General features: G+C 43.2%; 1 protein-coding gene across 2 annotated transcripts in view; it reads right to left on the reverse strand.

Annotated features, from left to right (window-relative positions):
- NTN3 (netrin 3) overlaps positions 1-17,237 on the reverse strand; it is a 184,920-nt gene that overhangs the window by 30,228 nt on the left and 137,455 nt on the right. For both annotated transcript variants that reach the window (XM_089683022.1, XM_089683015.1), the window contains 2 exons: positions 12,302-12,451; positions 7,565-7,618 (listed from right to left, as the gene is read on the reverse strand). In XM_089683022.1, coding sequence (XP_089539148.1) covers positions 7,565-7,618; positions 12,302-12,451 — 204 coding nt within the window. The remainder of the gene's footprint in view (positions 1-7,564; positions 7,619-12,301; positions 12,452-17,237) is intronic.

Below are 17,237 nucleotides of genomic sequence, written 5' to 3' on the forward strand. Positions count from 1 at the left end.
TTATTATATTATTATTTTTTATGATTATTTATTAAATTATAATGTATGATTTCGTGTTTCAAATTTTGTCATATGTTTCATAGACTCTTGTTCAGACAGATTTCAGTGAGTTATTCCTAAAAATTACAGCCTACAATAAAAAACTACATATTTCCATGCAAAAAAATGGTACCGCTTTTAGCATAAAAAAATCGGAAAGAATCATACCGCCGAGGAGGTTAAGCTTGTATTCACAGCTATCAAGCGCTTATGTTGGTGCTTATACAGGCTTTTTTTAAGCAGTTTGCACACGTATATGGATCTTTTTTTAAAATGTTTTGCAAGAATTTTTGCATGTGTATGCAAGTTCCTGGGTGGGAGAACAGGAGGATGAGAGTACAGGAGAACAGTTGTGCAGATACAAAAACCATGTGTAAAAATACATGAAAATGCTTGTATCACCTGTTTATAGGTGCTAGCCTTTTGGTGCCAAAAAACACACATAACACAGCTCCAAATAAAGCCCCTGTACCCTTTCAAGCTTCGAGCGGCAGACATGAATGGCCTGTAATGAAAAGAATGGGATTCCTATTGCTGAGCATTGTCATGTGGAGACTTAGGCACAAAAACATGTGCAGAAATGCTCAGGTGCTAAAGGATTTAGCTCGTTGAGAAAAGATCCTAAGAATACATGTGCTTTAATGGTGACTATATTTCAGACAGTGCTTCTCTCCCTGGGTTTCTGCTACTGTTCTGGATGCCAGTGAATGGTTAAGCTTTGCATTGGTCTGATAAGACCCGTTTAGCAGGATTCAGTGCTGGTCTCATGCAGGACAGGCCCCCACATCCTAGCACTAAATCTTTTATTCAGATAAAGACAAAATCAGCTTATAAAACTGGAGCTCAATTATGCACCCATGTTCCTTCTTACCATGTAATCACATTATCAGATATTAGACTTGTTTTTATACGTGGCCTATGCATTAAAAAGCCAAGTTTGTGTGGCCATGTACGTTTATTTCAAATACAAGTTATGGTCCTTGATGGTTCACTGCTGCAGAGCCCTGCTGGGGTCTTTTTCTGTAGACCCATATCTGCCCTGTACTTGTGACCCAATTCTGATACCCTCTTTCAACCTGGCTAGAGAGTTTGTACCTGCAAAACCACCAGAAACCAGTTTTTACCTTTACTATATTACATAATACAAGAGAGCCACCTGATTATAGGAGAGCTGTAATATTGCATTTGACTATTAGAAGAGACAGCTGGCACAATACAAGAGAGTATGTATAATTGTTACAAGAGACTGTTGTGTGAAAAACAGCTTTCGTATGTTAAAGACTGCTTCCAAGATGTAGGTTTTTACTACAAACTGGAAAGTGCTGCCATGTTACCATGAAACGTTGTCCTATGGTCAGGGGTGGACTGACCATTTGGAAACTCAAGCACTGCCCGAGGGTCCAGGGTCAGTAGGGGGCCCCAAGAGATGCCCCTGGTACCCTTTTCATAGGCTTTTTTGAGTTTGGGTAAGGACACAGGGGCCCCATGATCCCCTATTGCCCGGGGGCCCCATGAGTTGTCAGTCCGCCCCTGCCTATGGTAACCAAAATCAACCAATCTTCAATGTTCCTTCTTCCGTTAAACTGAGGCCACTGATCAACAGAAAATGATTTGATAGATTTCACTGAAGCTGCATCCATGACTAATCTGCAGGATGGAGATCCCATATCATCCTAGCTACATTCCTTCTCTTAAATGACAACTGCTAGAAAGACACAACATTCTTCAGTAAAATGTAAGCTGAATAGCTTTTTATCTTTGTTTTATGTATCACTGTGTTTGGGTGTACCATATGGATTTTATAAATATTGGACGTAACATTTTGGGGCTACTAGAATATGAAACCTGCCCTCTACTCAGGGGCACCAAAACAAAATGTTGAGGGGGGGGGGGGGGTTTGCTGGGACAATAGTGTCATAAATCCTACCATAAAGTATCTAAAGTATCTAAATAAAGAACAGACATATTAGCCGGACAGATGTCGACAGGGCCACCCACCAAGCAAATTACAGCCAGCTCATCAGGAACCAGGCAAAATTTGCACCATGTATGGTCAGCTTTAGGTTTAAACAGTTGCAGCACTACCCCCTTAGGAGTTGCTGGATAGTTCGGGTCCCTCTATAGTCCAGCACAGCCAGGCAACATGTATTTCCACACAGGCTTGCATCCAGACTCAGAGATCAGCTTGGTATTTTTATTGTTTATTATTAAGGGATTTGAACTGGGATATATGTTAGGGGTGTACAGGAAGCCCAAGGGAATTGATGAACTGAGGACAATGTCCTGGAACTATTTACAAGCCACCAACCATAGCACAGTCTCTGTTGGAGAGCTAGCCAGTGTCTCCAAATGTACCACCCCAGACCCTAGATGAACTCTTCTCCCTTCACCCAGCAATTTGGAGGTATCCCTGAGCAGGGGATCTGGGGTCTGTTGCTTTAAGAAATGAACAGTCCCAGGTAGGTGGCGAATCTGGTTTCCCATCAGAGTGCTCCTTCCCCTATCCATCCAGGGAGTGTAAGAATATTCACTAAAATCCTTTCCTGTACCACTGATGGGTTGGTGGCTGCTACCAGGCCTTCTTGTTGGGCCACTCCTTCCCTGCTGTACAGGTGGTCCTCGCTCTGGGGCCAGTAAGCTTTCCTCCTTTCCAGCTCCATTGCCTGTAGGTGAGCACTCTCTCCATCTGGGCCCCCTCCCAGGCTCCTGCCTTCAGCCTCACATCTTCCTCTCTGTCTTCCACCCAAACTCTTATGCTGATGAGCAGGTTCACTTACTTGTCCTGGCCTCTTGCCAAGCCTCCTGTTGGGTATTGGCCAGGATCCCTCAAGAGCACAAGCCAGCCACTCCTCAGATCCTCCCACTGCCTCTAGATCATCTTCCAAAGCTCTAGAGCAGGGGGAAACACCAGAGGGGCTGGCCTTCAGAGCCTCTCAGCCCTGACCACAATTTGACCTCCTGACTATTGCACCCAGGCTGTTGCTCAGCCCTCCTCTCTAACAATCAGGACTCTAGCTCCCTCTAGCTAACTAGGAGGGGGCTACACAGTCAATATCAAAGTTGTGGTCAAAATGACTAGAAACCTTTTGCAAATAGGGAGATGCAAAGGAGATCTATGACCAGAAACTGCATGATCCTAAAGCATGTTCCTGTGCATCTGAAAGCAACTCTTCTGGAATGGATATGACAGAAAACCTGGCTGTCTTACCTATGGCTGCTATGGCCATAGTTAAGACAGCCATAAATGGATTGGACTTCTATGGGCAGGTTGGTTGCACATAAGCTGATCCCTCGATCAACTTCTTTATCTCAACTTGTTGGAAAAGTTTTGCTCAATAAGTGCCACTGGTTATTGTCGATGCTGATGACTGTATTCTGACGGTGGGGAACTCTGGATACTGTCAGAATACAAAAGCTCTGCAGGAGGGATTCCCCCAGCCAGCCTGAATGTGTGGACGGGGGAATCATTTCATTTTCTTTTGAAGAATATGAATCATGTATGCCTTGACTTATAGCCACTGCTGCTAGTTGATTCTGCCATTTTATGGTCATTACACTACCTGATATGATTAACTAGTGCTCCTCACCAGGGATGAGCTCAAGTGTGTTCAGATCCTAGTCCGAACCTGCCTGAATGATCCTGCCAGGAATTTGTCACTGTACTGGACCAATCATAAGCGGCCGAGGCATTACCTGCAGCTGCAGGTATACATGCCCCTGTTTAGCAAAAGACAGCCATAACAGGTCACAAAAATTGTCAGTCTGCTGAAATCTCTAGTTCCACAATCTGAAGAAAGACAGATTTACCTAATCTCCGACATCCAACCTGCTGCTGAGCTTTTAACTTTCACAGTGGCCAGAAGACTGCCAAAGGTTGGCATCCTCTCCAGTGTCCATGGGGTTAATGGTATCATTATTTCCGCTGGGGGATTTGGTTTCAGAAAATGAGGAGAGAAGTTTGCAAAAATGTCAGTGCAAACAGAGCCGAGCAGGCCTCCACCCTGACTGTAGGACTGAGAGAGGGGGACCAGCTCCTTCTCTGGGGGAGATCAGACGCTATCTCACCTTACTACAGTACTGCTAAGTCTGCTGTATGTGCTGCACGCTGGATATGAGACTACCATATGACATAGCGTTCCCTACTTAATACATCAATGTATCCTATTGTCCTTATTGTTTATCACTGTTTTCTGAAGATATACAAAGTAGTGTACCTGCAGTATGAATGGCATGAAAAGCTATTTTTGTGGGTTCGCAGAAGAAGCCATAGAAGTGCATACAGTTCATTGCCAACTGGAAATGAAAACTGTGACTAAGAAGTAGCAGGCCTGGCAGTGTTGGGTTAATGAATCCTGACCACAAAAATGTTCTATGTAAGAGTTCTGACCAGCAACCACCTCCCCTCCCCAATCTTCAGTCGGATCATCAGAGAGCCAAGGGTATTCGGCACTCCAGCATCCAACCACACGTGGGTAGTTGCCACTCCACAGACCCACAATCGCTCTGTTAACCCTTCAGCCTCGAACTGAGACTGCACGGTGGTTTGACATTAGAAATTTTGGTAGATGAAGAACTTTGTGGTTTATCACTTTCTCTATGGTTTATGTACTCGTCATGAGATAAGTACAGGAGCTGCAGTTGGCCTTTGTCTGAAAATGTCAAATGTCTGTGTCTTATTGAAACTGAACTCTGGAAGCAATGCCCCCAAAAAAGTTGCCATAGGGTGAAGGATTGGTCATCAGTATTGCCTGTGATCTATTTGCAGCTGATCTTTCTCATTACTAATTTACCATGCCTAATTCTGCACAATGTCTGTGTGGTGGCAGCCATTGTGGTAGAGACAAGGTTTTGCTTCCTCATGTCAGAGCCTCAAGCAAGTAGAAAAGTGAGCAGCACAATAATTAGATCACTAAATCTCGTGAGACTAGCAGTCAACCTTAAAGTGATTGTAAACCCTCACTTATACTCAGTGAAATGACTGGCCTCAGGTGATATACAGAGATGAAACAAATCCTCCTACATAAGTTGTACCTGTTTATCTATAGCATTTTTCTATTACTTTCATTCAAAGTGCAGAATTTACACAACATCTCTCAGCTCTGAAAAGCAGGGGGAGGGGAGCTGAAGTTACACTCCGTGAGTTGAGCTCTGAGAGCTGATTGGAGGGAAGGGACACACCTCCCTCACACAGCACTCAGGAACAGAGCTGTGTGCTGCAGCTCTGTCCTGTTCACCATTTTTCTCTTGGTGTCCCGAAAACTCATCAGAAGTGATTCTTGCTGATAGCAGAGATACAAGGTAGAAGACAGATATGACAATTAGTGCTCTGGATAAAGACAGCACACACTGGAGGGATATGCGTTGTTCATGTCTCAAGTTTACAACCACTTTAATTCCTCTGGCCAGCCTTCTGAAAACCCAAGGTCCTACCTATTCTGCTTGGCATCGGTGGTCTTCATTACTGCAGAAAGAGATGGTGACATTATACCATTTCACATGGGCGATCCAATCAGGTCCCCCTGTCAGTTTTTCAGGCAGACCTGATCATTCATGCATTCCTAAAGACAGGCAGGTGTAAGCAAACTTGTGTCTGGTACGCTAAACAAAAATAGAAGGGGATCTGTCTTCTTCCGTTTAGGTGGACTGGTTAGGAGGGTATTGTCCAAAGAGCAGAGGGGGATCTGTCCATGTCTACTCTGCTCCGATCAGCAGGGGATCTGTGAGAGGATCCCCTGCTGAACGGAATGGAATCCGCTTCATGTGAAAGGGGCCTTAGAATCGTTGTGCATACTACTGTACTGTGAGTCTACTCCAGGAGTCTTCAAACCTTCTAGCCAAACAGCCAGTTTATTGTCCTTCAGACTTTATGGGGGCCGGACTGTGGCCAGCAGGAGTGGAAATTTACCTGACATCAGTGGGAGTAAACATCGCCCCATTTGGTATTAGGGGGAGAAATAGTACACTATCGTTGGTATCATTGGGAGAAATAGTCCCCCATTGTTGGTGTCAGTGGGAGGAATAGTGCCCCATTGTTGGTGTTAGTGTAAGGAATAGTGCCTCATTGTTGGTATTAGTGGAAGACATAGTGCCCCATTGTTGATATTAGTTGGCAGAATGGTGTCTTGTACCAGTGGAAGGAAAAATGCCCAAAGGGCAGGCAAAGGGCTGCATTTTGCCCCCTTGCCACAGTTTGGAGATCATGGTCTAGGTCAATGTGATGGGATGAATGACACAAACCATCATTTAACTCAACAACTGACAGTGGAGAAGACTTTCTGCAGTGGACACCTCTTTAGAGAAGGTGAGAAAAAGCTATTTTTGTGTTTTTAAAACCTATTTGCAATTGATTACAAAATCAGTTTTAAAAAATGGGAGCTCTGCTTTAAGTCATGAAAAATGGATAAGGATGATGGTCTTAACTTTGTATCTTTTAAATGAGGTTTGCCATGGCAGGTCCCATATTTCTCACCATATGGTTTCTCTTTTAATGTTTTGCCAGCAAGTCAGTTGGGTATTTATTTTAATTTTCCAGCCAATCTAAAAGTATCTGTAAGCTTCATCGCACTTTATCTACCCTATCTCTATGAGATGATATTCCTTACCATTCCCTAACGATATACCGCCACCAGACCATAGAATGGTTCACCTTTCATCCTCTGAATGCCATCGTGGATTTTTTAAAAATATTATTATTGTTACATCGCTTGAGCTGTGTCTTGTTATGCCGGTGTGATAGGGGTCTGTAGATATAAGTAATGGCATTGCCATGGGTCATTTTTTGGGGTATATTACTTATGGAAATAGAATGTGTTTCTTTGGAAATATTCATCATCACTACGTGTATTTCTCTAATTAAAGAATAGCTGAGAGAACATCGCACACCATAATTGGCATTCATTGTTCAATTTCAAGGGCCCTTTCAATTTTTGTTTCCATGTCCCCCTCCTGTGACTCTATTATCTCCATGAATGTCCTTACTGTCTCGTTCTCCTGATGGTGACACTTGCCCCGGCTGCCCTGGCTGTCTCCCAACTACCCCTGAGGCTCCCTACCTCCAGTCTGCAATGAATGTTAATGGACCAGTGCATCCCTGTATGAAAGGTATCAGCTGTCACTGCCAGTCTGATCTATTGGACAATACACGACGTCTGCACATTCTCCCTGGGATGAATATAGTTTTTCTGTCTCTGTTACCCCCCTTGAACTAAGTGTCCTCTCTTTTCTTCACTCCTAGTTTTCATTAAACTCGGGAGAGTCGCCAGGACCGATTAACCCATTGCTTGACATTCGGCAACCCCCTGCAGCCTGGCATATTCTCTGGCGGTGAGCCTGGAAAACTTGTCTCTGAACAGCTTGTCTCGGAAAGCAGGGAAAAATTCCCAGTGTTTTGATGCACGCTTTAAACGTCTGGCATCCACCATCTTCCTGCCGACATGATGAACTGGCAGCGGGGCTAATTTTATTTACTCTGAGTTTGTTATCTAGAACAGAGCACCACCCCTATTCTGCAGATGGTATGACTTACCAGCTGGCTCCTCTGTGCTGGTGAGGGCTGGAGTAGGGACCACTGCTGGGATTTCTAAGGGTGGGAAAAAAAAATTGTAAGAGATTAAAAGAATTATATGCAATATATAAAAGAGCCATTACATGTATTGGAGGATAATATACTACAGTGGGATAAGAGCCTATTCATACAGATGCATGTCAGATATATCATAGCTTTTATGTATGGCATTGTAAAGCACACTATAGAGCAGGGGTGCTCAACCTTTTGAAGAGCGAGGGCCACTTAAGTGATTTGGTTACCGGTCGTGGGCCACAATGAAATGGTTCAGAATTTCAACTTTTTTTTTAATTTTGAATAGCACAAGGAAAATTTTACTCCTGCAGCCACTAACTGTCAGTGGGAGGGAGAGGAGGAGAAGCCGGCTATCAGCAGTTGCAGGAGGAAAATGTCCAAGTGGAAAACAGTATTTGAGAGAGAAGACGCACGGGCCCCCTGGAGCATGGAGTGGGTTTACCATTGTGACCCCTGATGCTACACCAGTGGTTGAGGGGGGGTTAAAAACACATATCAACCATGGGGTTTTACTGCCCCCAAACCGTGAATGTAAATGAGCAATTACTGTTATGAGCCCCCTGTAAGGTTGCTTTCACACTGGTGCGGCGGTTTACGGTGCACCTGTGGCTTTCTTGCACGCTAGTTGCGCTTTGCCATACATTTCTATTATATTTTGCGGGTGTAGTGCATTTTCTGAATGCACTACACCGTCTGCATTCAGGAGTTTTGGTGCGCCTTCAGAAAGGGCACCAACAGGGGCAGACTGACCATTTGGAAACTCTGGCACTGCCCAAGGGCCTCGGGTCAGTAGGTTGCCCCATGAGATGCCCCTGGTACCTTTTTCATAGGATTTTTTGAGTTTCGGCAAGGACACAGGGGCCCCGTGATCCCCTATTGCCCGGGGGCCCCATGACTTGTCAGTCCACCCCTGGGCACCAAACCCGCAGGATAGAATAGTTGCCGCTCTGGGCATGAGCTCCCCTGGTTTGAGGTTGAGGGCCACATCAGAGGGTTCCAAAGGCCACAGGTTGAGCTCCCCTGTTATAGAGTTTTACAAGCTGAACTCTATGAAAACAGTTAAAAATACAGCTGAAATACATATAATGAAGCCTGAGAATTTGTATTTCTGTCCAGCCAGTCTTGAGATTTATACACACTTGCCAGACAGCATACCTGGGTTGGTGATCTGACTCTTCTATATTGCAGTTAACCAAACCCCCCCACTCATAATCTGTGACTGAACAGTGACAGAGCAGCAGCAGACTGATGACACTGTTCCTCTACTCCCTCTTTCTGTCAGCAAATATGTACTCCAGCACACTCATTGGCTCCTAGTGCATCCCCTCCCTCTCCCAGTCTGAGCTCCACTGACAGGATTAAACTATATTAAATACCACATCAAAATCTTCTATTTATACTATCTGATTTTAATATAAAATAGATTTAATTATTCTTAAAGTGGTATTGAACCCAAAACCAAAAATATAATATATTGCAGCTTACTCATCATTAGATATAGTGGCTGCATTCATTTTCTTCTTTTTTTTTGGGCTTTTTTCCCCTCTGTTTCTACCTGGTGATCTGGCCAGCAACACACCTCCCATACTAGAGTGTTTACATTCTGGACAAAGCAGCACCTTTGGACAGCAGCATTATCACTTTGGGGGAAGGGGAATGTTAGATGTACTAGCAGATTTTAGATACACCAACAAACTGAAGCCAAACTCCAGCGAACCCTTTTTAAGCAGTTACAGCAAACATTTTTTCCTTTTGGGATAAAGGTTTATATCCCAAATAAATAAAAGCTGACTATTGTAACCGACATATCGAACTGGATGTCACTCCACTTCCTCAAACTAAATCTTCCAAAACTGAGCTCCTAGTCTTCCCCCCCTGACCTCTCAATCACGGCCAACAACACCACCATCAGTCCCTCCCCTCAAGCCAGAGTACTAGGTGTCATCCTAGACTCCAATTTTTTCGTCCAGCCCCAGGTCCATTCGCTGACAAACTCATGCAGGCTCTACCTCCGCAACATCTCCAAAATACGACCGTTCCTAACCCTGGAAACCACTAAACAACTCATTCACTCCCTCATTATATCACGCCTTGACTATTGTAACTCCCTCCTCATCGGCTTACCCCACCGCAGGCTATCCCCGCTCCAGTCTATCTTGAATGCTGCGGCCAGACTCATCCACCTTACTAACCGCTCCGTATCCGCCAGCCCCCTCTGCCAATCCCTCCACTGGCTTCCGATTGCCCAACAGATAAAATTCAAAATGCTAAAATTGATTTATAAAGCTGTTCATAATACTGCCCAAAACTACATCACCGATCTGGTATCCAAATATCACCCAAAACGTACTCTCCGCTCCTCACAAAACCTCCTATTCTCTAGTTCCCTGATCTCCTCCTCCCATGCCCGTCTCCAGGACTTCTCCAAGGCTTCCCCCATTCTCTGGAACTCCCTACCCCAATCCATCAGACTGTCACCTACTCTCCTCACCTTTGGGCGCACTCTGAAAACCCATCTCTTCAGGGAATCCTACCCCGCCCTCAGCTAATTACTGAACTCCTCCACTCTTCCTATCACTCCATCCCCCACAGCTATTTCCTCCTGTACCACTATCCCCTCCCTCCTAGATTGTAAGCTCCAGGGAGCAGGGCCCTCGAACCCCTCGTGTATTGAATCGTATTGTTACTGTACTGTCCCGTGTACTGTCTCCCTTTATAATGTACAGTGCTGAGCACACTGTTGGCGCTATATAAACCTCTACATCTGCAGGACAGCTTGTTCTGTTGAAAAACAACAGACATACTGGCTGGATCACCAGATGAAAATAAAGGAAAGAAAGCCTAAAAAAGAAAAAGAATGCAGCCATCACATCTAAGAATTGGCAAGCTGCAATATAATTAATGTTTACTTTTGGGTTTAAGAAGTAAACTTTAAGAAGTAAATATCTACATTCATGTGCACTTCTTAAAGTTTGAGTTGAGCTTTAAAGCTTTGTAATGTTTCTGGGCACTGAAAAGCTTGCAAGTGCTTAAAATGAGCATGACCAGGGGACTAAAGATGGCTAGTCCCCCTTTCCCTTTGACCATTACCTCCTCCCCTTCACATTAATTAACGACTCGGACAACAAGCTGGAGTTAATGGCTAAAAGGGCCTTTTATTACAACAACAATAAATAACATTTGTAAATAATGTATGCACAGTATAACTGGAGCTTCCAGGTCCCAGTAGGCATCAATAAACGAAACTACCTGCGTCCTACTTAAAATAGGCCTCCAGCCGCAACACCACCGACTCGGAGACAACCATCGCAGATACCACCATCAGAAAAAACTGGGAGCCGTACCTCAGACGGGTCCCTACAAAGTACCTTTTTGTGCCCACAGTAACCTACGAGGACTTTGCACCCCGCCAGCTCCCGTCAGCACTAACCAATATGACCACAACCCAAAAAACGGGCAAGACACAACGGGCGGAAGGGAAGGAAGTTTTTCTTTGATAATCTTCCTTCCAACTGAAGGCCCCTTACGACATCCCATCCAAACCACCCTATTACCTGTTTCTTGCCAACTTGACTCTCCTCTCTCCACCTCTTTAACCCCTGTCATGCCAGTCCTCTGCTCATGTGTTCTCCTTTCCTCTTACTCTGGGCCTCCAAGCATTTAATATTGTTTTTTGAACTTTTTTTTGCAAATGTTTTGTTCGTGGTTTGGAAGACTACAATGCTAGGGACATACTTATTGCAGGAGATATTTCACAATGGACTTAGGCCTTAGGCTTGGTTCACATTAGTGCTGGCCCTGCAGCCCGCGTTTTCACAGGCACAGCAGTCCATTCATTTGAATGGGCTGCTGTGCCCGCCTTTTACGCAAGGAAAAGGCGCATGCATCTTTTCTGAAACTCATCCACACAGAAACCCACTATCGCGTTGTGGGATGAGATGCATGGGGGTGCCATTCAGAATGAGATGAGACAGCTGTATTCGTTCTATTTTATTTTCTTCTATTCTATCCTTTTCTATTCTACTCTATTCTTTTTTATTGTAGTCTATTTTACTCTATTCTTTTATTTTCTGTTATTTTCTATTCTTTTTTATTCTATTCTATTTTTCTATTCTATTCCGTTATTTTCTATTCTGTTGTATTCTATTTTATAATTTTCTATTCTATTCCATTTTATTCTATTCTGTTCTGCTTTATTCTATAAAGCAGCCTAAGTAGGAATCATTATCTTATTTCAATTTTATACTTTACTGTATTTATTGCAATATGTTTACACTTCATATTGATTTTTTAATTTAAATTAATTCCAACTAATTTCAAATCTAATTAAAAAAATACCGAATAAATGAAACGAATCCGAATATACAAAATAAATTCCGAAAACGAAGCATTCTAACGAGTATGACAAAAACAAAAATGATTAACTCAACAAACAGATTAGAAATGAAATGAAACAAATGTTTTCATTGTGCACATCTCTAATAAACTGAGATCCTCAGACAGATTCTGACCCCTGTCTTAAAGTAGACTTAGGAGTTCAGGTGTGGAGATCACAGGTTGTCATGCTCGTGTAAGAGCAGCCTAAACGGTCAAGGACACATCAGAGTGGTATACTTTGACATGTCACATGTAAGTCATACAAATATACAGTAGTCCCGGATGGTGATTCTCAAGGATACTCACTGATACATGGAGCAATGGGTGAACGACTTTGCTGATATCCTTTGGCACATCGGTTACATGTTAGTCCAGTCACACCATCTTTGCATGGGCATTGTCCAGTGGTCTGATTGCAGGTCTTACCTGCTGCCCCCACTGGATGACAGTCACAAGCTGAAAGAGAAAGACCTTGTTAGACCACCTTATGATAATGCACATGTATATTACAATCCTAATATTTGTCAATGGATTTTGACAAATGAACACATATAGTAGTGAAAGTAAACAATACCATTAGCCATAGATAGGAAAATAAATCCATAATCAGCTAGTCTGAGCCTGAAAATTATTCACCTCCAAAAAATTCAGCTGAGTATATTGCATGTATTTAAACTCCTATGAATATATGATAAACTCCCCAAAATAGCAGCTTTTCCCCACCAAGTTCTACCACGTACAAGATACTGTATATTCTGGGACTGTTTTTAAATATTCAGTTTTCCCCTGTAGGCAGAATCAGGTCACAGCAGAACTCTGGAATGTATGGAGAAAACAGCTATGTACTTTTCCCTCAGTGATGGCTCATCTGTCTCTACTGACATTTCATTAGGTCTTGTTAGAAGATGGATGCCTATACAGTAATAATTGCTTTTCAACAGCTGCTTGACCAGAAATTTGCTGTAGGTTGGCTACAGTTGGGTATATGTCTGCCCAAGGACTTCATAACTTTTCAAGCTGGAAATTCATTGAGCGATAAGTGCATTCAATGATCACCCTCTAAGGCAGTGGTCTCCAAACTATGGCTGTTTGCTTGACTTTATCCGACCTTTAAGGTTCTTTTTCTCCCTCTGATACGAAGCACTATTCCAACCACTAGACACCAACGATATGGCACCATTCCTTCAAATGACACCAACATTGGAGCATAATTCCTTCTACTGAAATAAACAACTGTCTACAGACGTCTTAGCTCCTACCTCACTGAAAACAACCTTCTTGACCCCTTACAGTCTGGTTTTCGCTTGTAGCACTCTTCAGAAACTGCCCTGCTAAAACTCACTAAAGATTTACTAACTGCTAAAACAAATGGCCACTATTCCATACTCTTACTACTAGACCTCTCTGTAGCCTTTGGTACTGTTGACCACCCTCTCCATCTCAATAAACTCCACTGCCTTGGTCTCCAAAATTCAGCTCTTTCCTGATTATCTTCCTACCTATCACAGCGCTATTTCAGTGTTACCTATAACTCTGTCTCCTCCTTTCACTTTCTCTTTCTGTAGGGGTCCCCTAAGGCTCTGTTTTTGGACCCCTTCTCTTCTCTATCTACACCTCCTCTTTTGGCCACCTGATAACCTCCCATGGCTTCAAATACCACCTCTATGCTGTTGTCACCCAAATCTATCTGTCTACTCTTCACCTCATTCCTTCAGTCTTCTCCCGCATTACTAACTTACTAACTGACATATCAGCATGGATGTTGCAACACTTCCTAAATTTCTCTAAAATTGAGCTGATAATATTCTCCCTCGCTCATGCCCTCCTGCATGATTTTTCCATCAAGATCAATAATGCAACTATCAGTCTCTCCCCTCAAGCCAGGCTACTAGGTGTAATCCTAGATTCTGACCTATCCTTTCATCCCCAAATCCAATTGCTGTCAAAAGCTTGTAGACTTCACCTCCATAACATCTCTAAAATTTGCCCCTTTTTAAATAGTGAAACCACCAAGCTACTCATACACTCCCTGTTTATCTCTCACCTTGACTATTGCAGCTCCTTCCTCATAGGCCTACCTCTCCATAGGCTATCCCCTCTTCAGTCTATCATAAATGCTGCCGCCAGACTCATCCACCTCACCAACCACTCAGTGTCTGCCACTGCTCTCTGCCGATCCCTGCACTGGCTTTTGATTGCCCAGCAAATTAAATTCAAAATACTAACAACAAAAAACAAAGCTATTCACAACTATGCCCCCAGCTACATCACCAATCTTGTCTCAGAATATCACCCAAACTGTCCACTCCTCTCATGATCTCCTGCTCTCGAGCTCCCTTGTCTCCTCCTCCTATGCTCGTCTCCATGACTTTGCCAGAGCCCCTCACATCCTCTGGAAATCCCTACCTCAATCTGTCTGGCTGTCTACTACTCTGGCTGCCTTTAGGAGATCCCTGAAAACTCATCTCTTCAGGAAAGCCTATTCTGACTCCAACTAGACATTTATCACTTCCATCAGCTCATCCACCACAGTTATAACCTTTTGTACCACTTGCCCCATCCTTTTAGATTGTATGTTCCTATGAGCAGGGCCCTCTTAATCCTCTTGTTTTTTCTAATGTATAGCAACTGTACTGTCTCCCTTTATATTGTAAAGTGCTGTGCAAACTGTTGGCACAATTATATTATTATAATAAAAATATAAACAATGGAACACTATTCCTTCCACTAACACCAACAATGGGGCACTATTCCTTCCATTGACACCAATGATAGGGCACTATTGCTTCCACTGACACCAACAATGGGACACTATTCCTCCCAATGACACCAAATATGGGGCACTATTCCTTCTACTGACACCAAAGCCAGGGAATTATGTCTTCCACTGACACAAAATTGTGGAACGCTATTCTTTCCACTGACACCAAAGATGGGGCACAATTCCTCCCACTGACAGCAAAGATGGGGAACTATTCCTTCTACTGACACCAAAGATGGGGCACTATTCCTCCCATTGACACCAAAGATGGGGCACTATTCCCTCCACTGACACCAAAGATGGGGCACTATTCCTCCCACTAACACCAAAGATGGGGCACTATGCATTGCACTGACACCAAAGAAGGGGCATTATTTCTTCCAGTGAAACAAAGGACGGAACACTATTCCTTTCACTGACACCAATGATGGGGTACTTGTCCTCCCACTAATATCAACAATGGGGCATTATACCACTCACTAACACTAATAATGGGGCACTATTTCTCCCACTGATATCAATAGTGGGGCATTATTCCTCCCACTAACACCAACAATGGTGCACTATTCCCTTCGCTCATATTAACAGTGGGGCACTATTGCTTCCACTGATATCAGCGATGGAATACTGTTCTTCCCACTGAAACCAACGATGGGATACTATTCTCTTCACTGACACCAATAATGGAGCACTATTCCTCCTATAATGTTACCTATGATGGAGCACTATTCCTCCCACTGACACCAATGATGGGATACTACTCTCTCCACTGACACCAATGATGGGGCACTATTCCTCCTAATGATACCAACGATGGAGCACTATTCCTCCCATTGACACCAACGATAGGATACTATTCTCTCCACTGACACCAATGATGGGGCACTATTCCTTCCACTAATATCAATATTGGGGCTTTATTCGTCCCACTAATATCAATAATGGGACACTATTCTTCCTCTTGGTGATGTTGAACTATTTTCTACTCCCACTTACCACAATCCCCCCCCCCCCCCCCCCAAAGTCTGAAGGTTCACCCTTCAGTAAACCAACATAGCTATCCTTAGACATCTCCTATGTCATTGTTATAGTAGTGTGAGATATATGTAAGCGTGTGTGTTAATGTGTCACCAAGTGCTGGTTTGTCTTTGGTTGGCTCAATCTTTCACCCAGCATGTCTTCCTCTCCCTTTTTTAAATTATGGAGATTATGAAGCGTGTCTTTTGCAATGTGGCATTCCAGCTGTATGTATTTTAGGGGGTAATGATGTGGAAATTGTATGGAGCCTTCCTGAAAACAGCACCCAGTTTTATATTTTTATTCATCGCTGGGATTTATTTATTTTTAGTGGAAGGTTCAATACAGGGCTAGAATAATGTTTGCGGCTGCAGACTTTAAAGGGAAAGTATGATGTATTTTCGGTGAGAACAGTTGTAACTTATCACAGTGTTTATCTCTACAAAATTTCTACACAATTTTAGATATGACAATCCCATTTATGCATGCTTGCTGTTGCATATTTTTGTCAATACATGAAATATAGAGATTTGTAGACTAGCTGCTAGAAGAAGCTCTATATTTCATTGCAATCACACCGTCTACCTGCTTAAAGTTTATGTTTATTTATTTTAAAGATGGTACACTTACATTGAATGAAAATTGTCCCTCGTGCTGGTGTCTGCTTTTGTCCTTTAAATCTTCAGTACTCTTCCCCCCACATAGAGAAACGTCTGGAACTGCGAAGGGTTAATCCAAGCCGCTAGACCTATCACAGGCACTCGTCAAGGGTGCCAACTATGTTGTCCCATTCTGCCCACTTCCTCCATTCATAAAAGCTGTACTATAGCTTCCCACAATGAAAAGTGTTCTAAGAATGGAGGAGGTGGACCCGTCATCTGTTCATAGAGCACTTTGCATTGCTGAAAGCTATAGCGGAAAGTACAGCTTCTATGAAGGAGGGGGGAGCAGAAAGGTCCAGTGGCCCCTATTAACCTTTGCAGTACTGGAAAATTACTGCTGTGAGAATATGCGAGAGGCAGAGGACTGAAGATTTAAACAAAAAGAACAGCCACCACCACAATGGACACAATAGACACTTCAATGTAAGTACTGTCCCTTGTGCTGATTTAAAAAGAAAAAACTAAACTTATGCTTTAAGTATGGGCAATGCTGTATTTTAGCAGATATTCATTTTGAGAAGGGGCAGTAAAACAATCGTGCAGCAGCGAAAAACAGAAAGTATAGACATGTACGCCCACCCTAAATATTGTATATATATGATTTCAATACAGATGTTGTGCCACTACGTATTTAGCTATATATATATATATACACACTTTATCAGAACATTACAAAATCTAATAATATACAAAACCTATAACACACTAAGGCTGGGTTCATACCGGTGCACTGTGATTTAGGTGCAGGTCCATTAACACTCGGTTTTTGGTGTGCTCCCCTTGACTTTTATTAGACCGTACA

The sequence above is a fragment of the Staurois parvus genome, unplaced genomic scaffold (genome assembly GCF_062004578.1).
Source record: "Staurois parvus isolate SC_StPar_1 unplaced genomic scaffold, SC_StPar_1.0 ptg000018l, whole genome shotgun sequence".
NCBI classification, from domain to species: domain Eukaryota; kingdom Metazoa; phylum Chordata; class Amphibia; order Anura; family Ranidae; genus Staurois; species Staurois parvus.